General features: G+C 34.8%; 1 protein-coding gene across 1 annotated transcript; it reads right to left on the bottom strand.

The window, feature by feature from the left end:
* Positions 1-3,900: 3,900 nt before the first annotated feature.
* On the bottom strand, positions 3,901-8,787 carry LOC140444781 (lectin subunit alpha-like). Its single transcript, XM_072536541.1, has 4 exons — positions 8,632-8,787; positions 8,518-8,579; positions 4,775-4,883; positions 3,901-4,260 (listed from the first exon to the last, which is right to left on the bottom strand). The coding sequence occupies exons 1-4, from the start codon at positions 8,699-8,701 to the stop codon at positions 4,019-4,021; spliced, it is 483 nt and encodes a 160-aa protein (XP_072392642.1). The 5' UTR covers positions 8,702-8,787; the 3' UTR covers positions 3,901-4,018.
* Positions 8,788-13,517: the final 4,730 nt, after the last annotated feature.

The following is a 13,517-nucleotide window of genomic DNA, read 5'->3' as shown; positions in this document are numbered from 1 at the left end:
AAAACATATTAAGATAGGACGTCTGAGGTGGATAGGGCATGTAATGCGGATGGAACAAAATTAATCAGATATAAAAACGTTCCTTAATAGACTCATTCGTAAGAGAAGAAGAAAAAGACCTAGATCAAGGTTCCTTGATAACATCGATAAAGACATGAAAAATATGGGAATACATGCTTGGCGAAGGAAGGCGATGGATAGGGACGACTGGAGAGAAATTCTTGAGGAGGCTAAGATCTACGCAGGCTTGTAAAGCCAGAATGATGATGATGATGAATATTATTACTGTTGTTTGTAGTGGGATAAGTGTGAAAATAGACATACGCGCATTGTACTGCCTAAAATTTTGTTTAATGTGCAACAGACATTGAATAACATATGAATGGCTCCCGCCAGTACCGCTCTAAGCGATATATTGTTTGAAATCGGTTTTTTTCAAAGTGCAGAAACGTTCTATACGACATCTCAGACATGGGAAAGGTATTTTTATGTTATTGTGATGGAGGTTGGCAGGCCTTTGACTAGCGTCCTGAAGATGTCTACATATAAATCGGTCAAATCAAAGTAAAAGCAGGAAACTTAACATCGCTAACTGGTCTAGAAATGTGCGAAAGATTTCTAGAAATGCAGGGAAACCTTATATAACTGAGAAGAAGAAGCCTAAGCCAGGAAAACTTGCTTTACATGAAGTGAGTGCAGTAACGTTATAAGTGCCATATTGTGAATTTATTTTAAGTTCCACACATTTTCAATTTTCACCAATAAATAACCTTTTTTGGAAAGAAGGGATCATGATAGGATGCGAGATCATTTGCGAGACTCTAGCAAATGTCTAATAAAAGACAGGTGAAGTTAACAAAGATACCGTTATACTTTGTGTTGATTTTCAACAGGTTCTATATTGCCCAACTCTGACTCATGGAGATGTCTTTTACCAAAGGCAGCTATCGTGCATAAAAATGGCAAAAGGTAGACCGGTCCATCTGGCCTTTGTTGATCTAAAGAAAGCATATGACTCAATACCTAGAGTCAAATTATGGGAAGCAATGAATGATCTCGGAATCCGACAAACACTAATAAAAGCAGTTAAAGCACTATACAAAGAAAACAAAGTAGCTATTAAATGTGGAAATAAAGCCTACAATCCATTTAAGACGACAAAAGGACTTCTACAAGGCTGTGCTACGTCCCCTACTCTGTTTAAAATATTCTTGGAAAAGACACTCAAACCATGGAGGGGAAAGTGCGAAGGAATGGGCATACCAGTAAGAGACGAATACCTATACACCTTAAGTTTTGCCGACGATCAAGTAGTCATCGCACAAGATGAAGAAGATCTCAGCTTTATGCTCAGAAAACTAGAAGAAGAATATAAAAACAACGGAATGGAAATAAACTTAGAGAAAACCGAATACCTAACAACAGAAAACAAGAATATGAGAAACCTAGAGATAGACGAGGGAAGACAAATAAATGGAACAGATAAATTCAAGTATTTAGGAACCATAATATCGAACCAGGGAACAACAGAAGAAGATATAAACAACAGACTGAGACAAACAAGAAACTGTATAAGACAACTAAACTCAGTGTTGTGGGATAAGAACATTACGATAAAGACAAAAAAGAGAATATATAATACCCTGACAAGAAGTATCCTGACATATGGGTCCGAAAACTGGACAATAAACAAGAGAAATAGAGGTAGAATAAGAGCAGTAGAAATGGAGTTCCTGAGGAGAAGCTGTAGACTTACAAAAAGAGACAGAATTGAAAACGCAGAGATTAAGCGGAGAATGGGAGTGCAATCAGACATAATCGACTATATAGAGGAGAAGAGACTATCCTGGTACGGCCACGTCAGAAGAGCGGACAGAGGACGCTGGATAAACAAAATCACAGAATGGAGCCCGATTGGAAGAAGAAAGAGAGGAAGACCCCGAAGGTCATTCAGAGATGAAATCGACGAGGCTATGGAGAAAAGAACCCTGCGAGATGGAGACTGGAATGACAGGGAAAATTGGAGAAAACGGTTGAGTGAAGGAAGACAGTGAAAACTGTGGAAATCCTTAGTAGTAGTAGTAGTAGCTATCGTGCTACAACCTGAGTGTCCATGGCCAGGGTAACAACAAAGCAATGGTGTTTCTTTGGGATGAAACTAAAGGAAAGCAAGGCTCTGTAGAAATTGCGTCATGCATTCTTGCATACATTACCCATCATTTTGCCCCTTTAGAAGTGAACATAACCCTTAACTTAATCATATGATCAGATCGTTGCACAGGGCAGAATAAGAACTGGGAAATGGTAGCTCAGGTCACAGCTTCTTACCTTATGACAAGGACTTTGCCCTAATTGAGCGTCATAAGAAATCTGCAATGGTTTATGTTTCTTCCCAATGGGTAGACGTAATTACAGCTGCTTCAAAAAAGTTTTCTGTCTATTCAATGTCTACTGAAAATTTTAAAGACCTTAGCATTATTGAAAACTCTGTGAGAACAGTAAACTTTCGAATACCTCATTTTGTGTGGTTTAAACGACACATGATGATCCAACTTCATGCCAAGCCAGAACCTCCCACAACATCCTTCAGCCATGGAATACTCACTGCCTTGCAAGGAAAACAGCAAGAAGAAGAAACGTTAATCTCCCTCCAGTAAAAGTCGCAACATTTCGCAAACTTTATGAAGAACAACTTCCAATAAAAAATGAGAAAAAGAAAAATCTCATGTTAATGATGCCCAATGTTCCTAAGATTTTCACAGAATTTTATGAAAATATATCTGTTTATGGCAAGGACTAGAGTAAGCTAAAGTACTTAACAGAAAGTTATTTTTGTATTGATATATTCTATTTTACTTTACCTTTACAAATTGTATTATTTTCATATCTTTGACAGGTATTATTTTATGTAATGATGTGTATTTTTTCCGTACAGTGGCATTATCGTTTAGTTAAAAAACTCAATTATTATTTTATTTTACAATTTATTAATAATTTTTTGATATTATAATGATGATATAAGCTTTCAAATATGTTACTTCTATAAGTTTTATATAAATAAGGTTACTTTTTAACATGTAAATGTATTGAATATTTCATGCAATAACGTTTCAATTGCTACTATTCCTGTAACAACAACGTTCTAAGCGACTCTCCATTAGAACGTTGTCATTGTTGTTGTTGTTGATTGTATGCTGAGAGTGTTGTATTTAATTTGAATGAGTGTATAAGGGTGCTGGATTTGTATTAACTTAAGCCGGTGGAGGTGGTTGTGGCTGAAGGTTGAATTGATTAGCAGAATCGTTAGGGAAGGGTTGTGATTGGTTTTGATGGTACTGTGACATATCGACCGATATTGAGTTTGGCTGTTGTAGAAGTATGTATTATCATCATCATCAGCCCATAGTCGTCCACTGCTGAACATAGGCCTCCTCGAAAAACCTCCATTCAGATCTATCTTGCGCTGCTGCAATCCAGTTGGTACAAATCCTCTTTATGTCGTCAGTCCATCCTGTGGGTGGTCTTCCCGGGTTTCGTATATCCGCTCTCGGTCTCCACTTGAAGATTGTTTTGGTTATGTCTCCATTTAATTTTGGCTATGTGTTTCATAATGTCTTCTACACCACTTTTTCTACGGATTTCTTCGTTTCTTACCCTATCTCGCAACGTTATGCCTAACAATGATCTTTCCATTCTACGTTGCGTCACTTGTAGTAGAAGTATGTATGCTATTTGCATACCTGGCATTGGATATGATTGTTGGTCAACTGGATCAGTCTGCTGGTTGAGATTTAATCTTGGTCCAATTCAGCAATGTAAAAAAATTATAACATTAAATCTTGGTAGCAAAGATAACACTTACAATAGAAAAAAGGTTTTAAAATATTCATAAACACCAAACACTATTTTATCTTTATTATGTAATCTTTACTACATTTAATTGCATATATTTACTTAACTCATCTCAACTGAAAATAAAATGCAAAAATGTTGCATTTAATTTATTTAAATAATACATCTAATCTTGACACTTTGTTTCGCAGATAACTCCTAGTTCATTGTCACAATTCTCGTCGTTCCACCATCCATTTTGATAATGTCTGTAGTATAGCGAAATGCATCTTTCTTTTTTGCCCTTATTGTTTGGTTCTCCATCGCCCCAGTTGAAAACTTTAATTGGCCATCCTGTTGTAAGCCAAATCCAGTCATCGTCGTTTGCTATTCTGCTTCCCGAAGACCAGAACTCTGCTTGCCCGGCAACTAAAAAATTACAATAATGTGTAATATTATAAAACCAGCAAAACAATATATGGCCACGTTACATTAATAAATTACAGAATGAATAATATTATAAGAGATGCCAAAGAAAAATAGGAGATGGCTGTAAGCTTTACAGTTTAAAACTAGTTACAAATATACAGGGTCTTCCCTAACACTGTACCTCAACAAAGATATGTTTTTAATGGAATGACCTTTATAATAGTTTAAATTTAAAATCTGCTTAGTTCCTCGTTACAAGAATACATAGTTGTTTGGTGTTGCACAAAGTATTGAACCAAGTATAACCAAATTTTAATGAAAATTTGTAAAAGTTCAACGCCCTGTATAATTGAAAAGAGTAACAATACAAAGCAACGACATGTTGTTACCTTAGTACTTAATATTCAAAATTTGTCAACTACTACTAATAAACATTCTTGACCCATTCTTATCTTAAATTTTCCATTGAATTTATAATATAATATTAAAAATAAGGTACAATTTTTCTACTTACGAAATTGATCGACCTGATTATAAAGCGCATCATTCTCTTCTTGCGTTCCTAGACTTACCAATTGCATATTATTGTGGTAACAGTATTGAACAGCAGTCCAGAAATTAGCCTGAAAAAGTTAAATAGTGTTTTTTATCTCTAGCTTTAGATACTTTCTTAAAGTTGAGGATAGAGGTCATCATATTGTTTTCACGACATGTCTGTTGCAAGAAAAAAATTTCTGTAGATTTATGTATGACAATATAATTTGGGATACGCGTTTGAATACTAAGAAATAGAGTACAAATATTACGTAGCCAATCTTATAAGTCAAAAACCAATTGACAGACAATCTATAAAAAAATTGTCGGTAATCCCAAAAAATATATTGTGTATTAAGTCTAAACAGCTTGTGATGTGCGCAGACGATGTAAACTTGATGAGCTGAACCATAAGAGATATCACAGAACTTTATTTGGAGCTGGAAGAAAGTGAGAGAGAAGTAGGGCTAGCCGTAAACGTAGATAAAACTAAAGCCCTAATACAAGCAAGGAAATAACGAAACAGAGCAAAATTTGATAATAGACGACGTAAATATTGAAATTGTAAAACTGCTTACATACCTGGGCGTACAGATAACTAACGACGACAGGGAGAAGGAGGAAATATGGAAAACGATCATGAATGCTAGCAAAGCATTTTTTATCTGTTGCTGATGTTTGAATCCAAAGATATTCATAGGGAAGTAAAGTTCAAAATATATAAAACCAATGGCATTATATGTTGCAGAAACCAATAGCAACATACGGATCATGACCGAAAAAATAATAAACTTATTAATACTTTTAAAAGACCGATTTAACATTGTGAAGACCCCGTTATAGGCTTTCGAATTTTCAAGGTATGACTGTCTCCCTTTTTTGTTGCATGGTCTGAGGTCTGGGTACGGGGATTGAGAGTAATGTTGTTTGGGGCTGAAAGATGCAAAAAAGCTGGGTTTTTGGTAGCTTTTTATTTTTTCTCTATATTTATGATTTTATGTTTATTTTGTTTGTATATTTATTTAATAATAAAGGACAGTTTACCATTTAATATCTATTCCATGCAGTTAATAATTAGTCAGTTCTAGGGATTTATTTATTAGGAACGGCTCTTTTCAGCTTTTTTGGCAAGTACAGGATATTGTAATAGGTCTCAAGAAGGTTTTGTAAGTATATAGGAGAATAACTTAACTGGTGTTCCCAAATTTACCACTTAGTTTGGAGTTTGGCTCTGTTTCTTACCCTGTCGATGTTGTTTCTGAGGTTAGCGTTTTAGTGAAGTGTCTTTGTGAATTTAACACCCAAGTAGAATACTGACGATCTGAAATTAAAAGGCTAATGGTCTTTCTTCGTTGAGCATTATGTGGTTTCGTTATTCCAGGTTTGATCTGGAGCATTTGGGATTCCTGAAGAGGATCAGTTTGGTTTTTGAGGGGTTTAGTATTACTCTTCATTTGTTACATCAATAGACTATTTGGTCGAGTTGTGCTTGAGCTCTAGAACGACTTCTACTGTCTGCCCTAGGAGGACCTAAAGAATAGTTGTTATAGACTATATATAGTATTGGCGCGGTTATTGAGCTCTAAGGTACTCCTACAAGAGGAGTGAATGCGATGATAGTTGATGTTCGAATTTGACTCGTATAGTCCGAGTGGTTAGGTATGACTGGATAATTCTCAGAAATGGAATGGGCACGGCTGCTTGGTGGAATTTTCAATCAGTCCTGCATTCCAGACTTAATCGAACGCATTTTGTACATCTAGAAAGATATCAATGGTTTAACCATTGTGTTTATTTATTGTCTGAGAAATGATGGTTGCTGCTTTTATCAATGCGTTTTGTTTGGATTAAACAGCTTTGAATCTGAATTGGATATTTGGTATGACGTTGAATGTTTCTAGGTATTTTGTGAGTCTTTCCTTTAGGAGACTCTTGCCTAAAGTATTTAGTAGAGAGATAGGTCTGTAGGATTCAGCGCTGGTTAAGGTTTTTTTTGGCTTAGAAAAATCATGATTATGCCGAATACTTTTCAAGGGGAGGGAGGTATTTCAGCTGTAGGCAGGCAATGATAGTTTCGACAAGCACCGGAAATATGGCTTCTGGAAGTTCTTAAAGGCATCTCCTGTGCCATCTAGGCCAGCGGTAGTATTTTTGACTAGTCTACACAGTCTCCTGACGGTTTCTGGGTCAATATTATCTCGTGATAGTTGTGTTCCAATCTTGCCAGAAGTTGTATGTTTTGCTTGGTTTTTTATCAAAATCGTCAAAAGTTGGGGTTTTTATGGGTAATGAATATGGCTTAAAGTATATCTTTTAAGATTTCAGCCTTATCTAAAGGATTAGTGATTATTTGATTGTTATGTTTGAGATACGAATGATGTTGGATTTTTTGTTTGGTTAAGATTTTAAATTTTTCCAGAAGTTGCCACCGTCTCAGTAGTTTAGTCCAGCGGTAACCTGTCTCCATTGTTGTTGTTGTATCAGGTTAACCTCTAGTTTGAATGCTGCCGATAGTCAGATATATTCTGTTTTGATGAAAGAGTCTTGAAAACTTTTATACTCTCTTAGAAGTCAACGCTTGGTTTGAATTTTAGCAAGGATTCTTTGTGGTAGAATTGAAGCTTCTTGTAGAAAACTTTTAATTTTTAAGATACCTATGTCAACATCGTTTATTAAGGGGAGATTACCTATCTCTGGGAGGTTATGAGTGATGTAGTCTTGGACTGGTTCTCAATTAGAGAATAAGGTGATTTGTTTGGGGGTCCATAGGTCTGTTTTGATTAGGAGTGGGAGGTGGTCTGACAATATTGAGTCACCTATAGTACATAGAGTGTGATCGTTGATACACATCATTGTGACCAAAGAATGTAGCTTCTATATTGGCGATTCTGTCAATAGGTAGATATAGAAGGAGATCTGAGAGGTGTCTGCTGTTAGGATTATTGGTTAAGTCACCTAATTGAGTGTGTCTAGCGTTGAAATCATCGATTAGAATGGCTCTGTTAAGTGTGGAAAAATACTCAATCAGAGGTTCATAAACAGGGTGGTTTGGATGTCTATAATAAGCGATTACTGTGGTGGTGGTATTCCTGTGGAGTAAGTCTACTACGAGGTAGTCGATATTTGAAAATTGGATATGGGGAAGAAGCGCATAAGGTGTAGTATAAATGTCTTTGTTGATGAGGATGTCAAAGACATTCCCACTACACCTCACACGCTCCATCCCCATATCCAATTCCTAAACATCACCTACCTCGCAGACGCAAAGATACTAAGCAAGATATTGAATTTTCATCTGCGGCAATGCTATATGGAGAATAAGGTTCAACTACAAGTTATATTTATATTATAAATAACCCTCTATAGTGAATTATGTAAAAATACAAACATTGTGCTGGGCAGATCACCTTATAAGAATCGATAATAACAGTATACCTAGTAGAACGCTTAATGGAACTATGGTGGGATATCGGCCAGTAGGAAGACTAAGGAAGGTGGGATAGATGAAGTGAGAACCGATGTTAAAGAGAAATGAAGGGTGGATAACTAGAGAAGAGCAGCAAAGGAAAGGGATGCTTGGAGGCGAATGCTGAGAGAGGTCAGAGATCAACTTGGACTATAGTGCCATTGGAGAATAGCAGGAAAAATACAGTTAAAGTTATACCTATTTAAAGTTCTATGATGAAAGATTTTTTTTAAAGCAAGTAAAAAACCTTTTCTTACCTTAACATTTTCTTCAATAAAATACTCCTTCCCTTGCAACGTAAACCAATGTCTTCCAGTTCCTAAAAAACTGTATGAATTATACGCAAAAAAAAACAAATTTCATGTTTTTACCGTTTCTAGGAATATCACTAATAGCTTGTGTACTAACAGCCAAAACTAGTATCAAAAATACTACCTTCATGTTTTTTGTTTGCTCAAAATCAATAAAAAGACGATAAGTATTTTTGGGCGAAAAATGATAATTTTTTTAAATATTTGATAAGATACTTGTAAAATATAATAATATTTTTATTAAAGTTGTTTGATTGTTTATTATAATTTATGTTTTTGATATAATCGTTAAGTATAACACGTGATAGTCAAAACGATTGTTTCATTTACATCATATGTATTGTAGAACACAATTGATAACATAAATAAATTAAAGAGCACTACACAATAGCAATCTGATTGTAAATGTTGACGACAAAAAAAATTAAGAAATCAATACCGAATACACAACACTTAATTACTAAAAATATCGAAAAGATAAACATTCTTACACCATTGTCGCGTTCTTCTTCAGGTTCCTTCTCCTATCGGAGGTTGGAAATCATCATCGCTATTTTAATTTTATTGGCCGCGCTTCTGAATAATGCTAATGGGCTGCAACCGAACCACTCTCTCAAATTTCTTAGCAAGGATATTTTGCGTCGTCCTGGGTTGCTCTTCCCTTGTATCTTCCCTTTCATAATTAATCTAAGTAATACGTACTTCTCGCCCCTCATTATATGACCCAGATATTGAATCTTTCTAATTTTAACACTTTTTATGACTTCACATTTTTTCTTCATTCTTTGTAACACCTCTATATTAGTTACTTTTTCAGTCCACGATATTCTGTGGATTCTCCTGTAGCACCACATCTCAAAGGAGTTTAATTTTTTGATTTCAGACTGTTTTATTTTCCACGCTTCTATGTCGTATAGAAAAGTAGAAAAGACGTAACAACGTAGCATTCTTGTGCGGATCTTTAGATTAAGGTTACGGTTGCAAAGTAAGTTCTTCAATTTTATCAACGTGTGTCTTGCCATTTCTATTCTAGATCTGATTTCTTTTGTTTGATCTCCATCTTTGGTTAGCCACGTTCCTAAATATTTATATGTTGTTACTCTTTCGATCGTTGTATTATTGATGATCAGGTTATCTACATTTTGTGTTTTTTTTTTGAGAATATCATTGATTTCGTTTTCTTGAGATTCATTTGCAGTCCGTACCTTTCACATGCATTGTATACATGTTGTATTATGTACTGTAGATCTTCCATGTCACTGGCAAATATGACCGTATCGTCCGCAGATCTAATATTATTAATGCTATTTCCGTTGACCAAAATACCTTCCACAATATCCAATAAAGCTTCTTGAAATATCACTTCACTGTAGACGTTGAATAAGAGTGGTGAAAGTATGCACCCTTGTCGAACTCCTCCAAGTATACTTACTTCGTCTGTCAGTTCCCCTTCGACCCTTATTCTTGCGTTCTGAATTTTGATACAGATTCGATATAATTTGTAGATCTCTACTATCTATATTTTTGGTCTTAAGAATACTTAAAAGCTTTTCATAAGTCTATGAAGCAAGCATATATGTCCTGATTTATATCCAGACATCGTTGTGTCAGAACATTGACTCCGAATAATGCTTCTCTAGTTCCTAGAGAAGCATTATTCGGAATACTCATGGCGCGTAACCAACAAAATTATAATTGCCAGGATGATTTCCAATCTCCGATAGGAGCGGAACTTAAAGAAGAAGAAGAAGTTCCTAGACCCTTTCTAAAACCCATCTGCGAATCACCTATTTCTTGTTCTAATTTCATGTTGATTCTGTTATGTATGATTTTAAGGAAGGTTTTCAATGTGTGGCTCATTCATGCAATTGTCCGATAGTCATTGCAATCTTTAGCATTTGTGATTTTTGGAATCGTTACAAAAGTTGAGAGAAGCCATTCTTTGGGTGTGTGTCCCGTCTTGTATATGGAGTTAAAAAGGTCTACCAAGACATTAATATTATCTTCATCAATTATCTTTAATAGTTCAATTGGTATATTATCGGGTCCTGGAGCTTTTCTACCTTTTGTGTGTTTTATGGCATAAATAACTTCCTTTTTCATTATTTCTGGTCCCGTGATTTCTCCGTCAACTTTTAATTGTTCTACTTTTTGGTCATAAAATAGGTGTTCAATGTATTCTTTCCATCTACGTAATTCGTCTTGCGTTTCAGTTATAGTGGTACCATCTGCATTTGTTAATATCCCGATTGGTTCATTGTTGCCACTACACTGTAAAAAAGAATTCTAAAGAAGCAAACAACCAGATAGCCAGATGAACAAAATAAGATTTAAAAAACTAAAAAGCCAAGTCAAAATAAAACATAAAATTAAGAACTTTATGTTTTTGAGAAATGTCCAGAAATTTCCAGAGAAATAATGTATTTTCGTGACTTTAGCCCGATCAGGAATCTGACAATCTTTTTTGAGTTTTATGAACCTCGATAACCCAAACTTAACCCGGCGACTGGGTGGTGACATTTTCTGACAGTAGCTGTGTGCTGGAGTAATTATCACGCCATTTTTTTTATTTATAAAATTGAGAAAATATTTTATTTTTGCATGCAACCTTGTACTCAAATGACTCAGATGAAACAATGATTCAAAAAAGATACTAAAATTTAGTTTATTAAACTAAATTTTTATTACCAAAATTTTTGTTGGAGATACAAAAAAAAATACAAAATTAATAAAAAGTAACCAAAAACTTTTGTTTAAATAGCATAGTTAACACTTTGAAGCACATTTAGGACAAAAATATACACAATATTCAAGGCAAAGAAAAATGTCACATTTCACATATTTGTTTTGACACTTTCTGTCTTTTCCACGGGGACACACTCCACATCTAGATGTTGGTCATTGTTTCTTGTTGGGAGGTCCTTGAGTGTCCTCTCCGCTGGCCTGTCCTTATATTTCGCCCTTATTTCTGATGATATTCTTTGATTGATACTTCGTTTTTCAATATATGGTTTAATAAGTGCCAAACCAAGTTCTTTAAAAAAAATCTGCGTTTTAGTTTTTCAGTTGACTTGATAAATAACATAACTATGTATTTTTACAGTATTAAACAGTAAAATTGTAGAATTGTTAGAGGCCATCGCTTGCTACTACGAGATACATTATATAACGCAGACATTTCGTCTACCATATCCACGCCACCTTTTGTGTGATTATAAAAGTCTATATATAATCTCAGGTTTATTTGATTTGCGGTCAAATTTTGTATCATGATGAAGTGAAGAAGCTACTAACACTATTTTGTTTTTCTTCGGGACAAAGGACACCAAAGAAATGTCTTTTTAAATCCGAAAAATGCGTGGTTTTCAGCTCTGTTTTTGGAATTCAAAAGATTGTCGGTATTTCTCTGTTTTTACGAATAGTTTCAACATATGTTAACCAATGTTTACTAAGCAAATGTTCCATTAGCGGTATTCTGGTAAACCAGTTGTCGAAGGTTATATTGCGGTTAGTACCACGTATTGGATTTACAAGCCTGTTTACTACATCAAACAGTCGATTACTGAATTGAAAAGGTCCTTCAGGCTGTGAGCCAACATATACCTCTAAATTTAAAATGTAGAATGTTTTGGCATCCACTAAGGCAAATATTTTTTTGCCATATTTGGATGGCTTTTTGGGAATATATTGCCGAAAGGAACAACGTTCCTGAAAATATTCTAATTTTTGGTCGATCGTGCACGAATTTCTTCTACATCCATAGGCTTGGTGATTTACTTATGTTGGTCATTATAATTCTGAGCGACTAAACTGATTTTTTTATTAGTGCATTGGAAAATATCTTCTACAATAATATTATCCATGAATAATTTCCAGCAAGAAATGGGCAACTTACAACGTTTTGGATTATTTTATATACTGGGAAGTAAAGTAATTAAATTTTCTTGTCTTGTTCTAACCGATTTATTAAGACAGTTCTTTGTCCATTTTGTTTTCCCATCCCGTCCGATAAAAAATTTAGATTGTCTTACTCTATCATCTTCAAACGTATTGTGGTCTTTAGAAGATTCTTCAAACGATTATTGACTTTCCTGATTAGAAGTTCTAGGCTGATAATTTTCCAGTGATTGAAATTGGTTTTCTATAACATCCTCACTGGGACGAACGCTAACCTGCTGACTTTCATTTTCAAATTCGCTTTCTGATCATAACACTGATCCAGTTACTTCATCCTGTCATACCTTTAAGACGGCTTCTTGTAGTTTCTCCCAACTACACATATTTCTATTATATGTGTAGTTGGGAGATTCTACTCTCCACGATATTAAACTCTTCAAAAATTCGCAAACATCAGAAAAGTTTCAAAACTGTATCGAAACTGAAAATATAACTAATGAGAATCTAACAACTAAGGAATAGTGGAAAGCATGCAAGAACAATATTGAATAACAAAAGAAGACTTACTTTCCCAAGAAGAACTTGGGAAAAATAACGAAATTAAAAAGATTTTAGAAGAAAAGAGAAGTACCTACTCAGAAGAAAAATGATTGAAAATTGAATAAAGGAAGAACTTGAGGCCTTAAAAAAGCAAAATCAAACCAGAAAGTTCTATAAATATGTGAATAGTACAAGAAAAGACTTTAAATCAAGGCTGATAACATATACAAATTAGGAGGAACATAAATTCAATATCAAAGTGATATTAGATATTAAATAGGTGGATGAAACATTATAAAGAGCTACTTTCCATAGAAGTTAAAGATGAAAATCCACCACTTCCAGGACCAGGAAACAATACACCATTAGAACCTCCTTCAATTCAAGAAGTACGGGAAACATCTCGTCACTGTGTTCTTAAAACGCCTGCCTGCACCTGCTAAAAATTACATGCTTCAATTATTTAACTTCATCTGGCAATGACACCAGTCTGTATCTGTTTGATCACG

The sequence above is a fragment of the Diabrotica undecimpunctata genome, chromosome 6 (assembly GCF_040954645.1).
Source record: "Diabrotica undecimpunctata isolate CICGRU chromosome 6, icDiaUnde3, whole genome shotgun sequence".
Taxonomy (NCBI): Eukaryota; Metazoa; Arthropoda; class Insecta; order Coleoptera; family Chrysomelidae; genus Diabrotica; species Diabrotica undecimpunctata.
This window is presented reverse-complemented; position numbering and strand designations above follow the sequence as displayed.

Coding starts and splice junctions, on each gene's coding strand:
- LOC140444781 (XM_072536541.1), bottom strand. CDS start 8,701: ATGAAGGTAGTATTTTTGATACTAGTTTTGGCTGTTAGTACACAAGCT. Junction 8,580..8,631: donor TAGTGATATTCCTAGAAACG/GTAAAAACATGA, acceptor ACAGTTTTTTAG/GAACTGGAAGACATTGGTTT. Junction 4,261..4,774: donor TAATCAGGTCGATCAATTTC/GTAAGTAGAAAA, acceptor GTAATTTTTTAG/TTGCCGGGCAAGCAGAGTTC.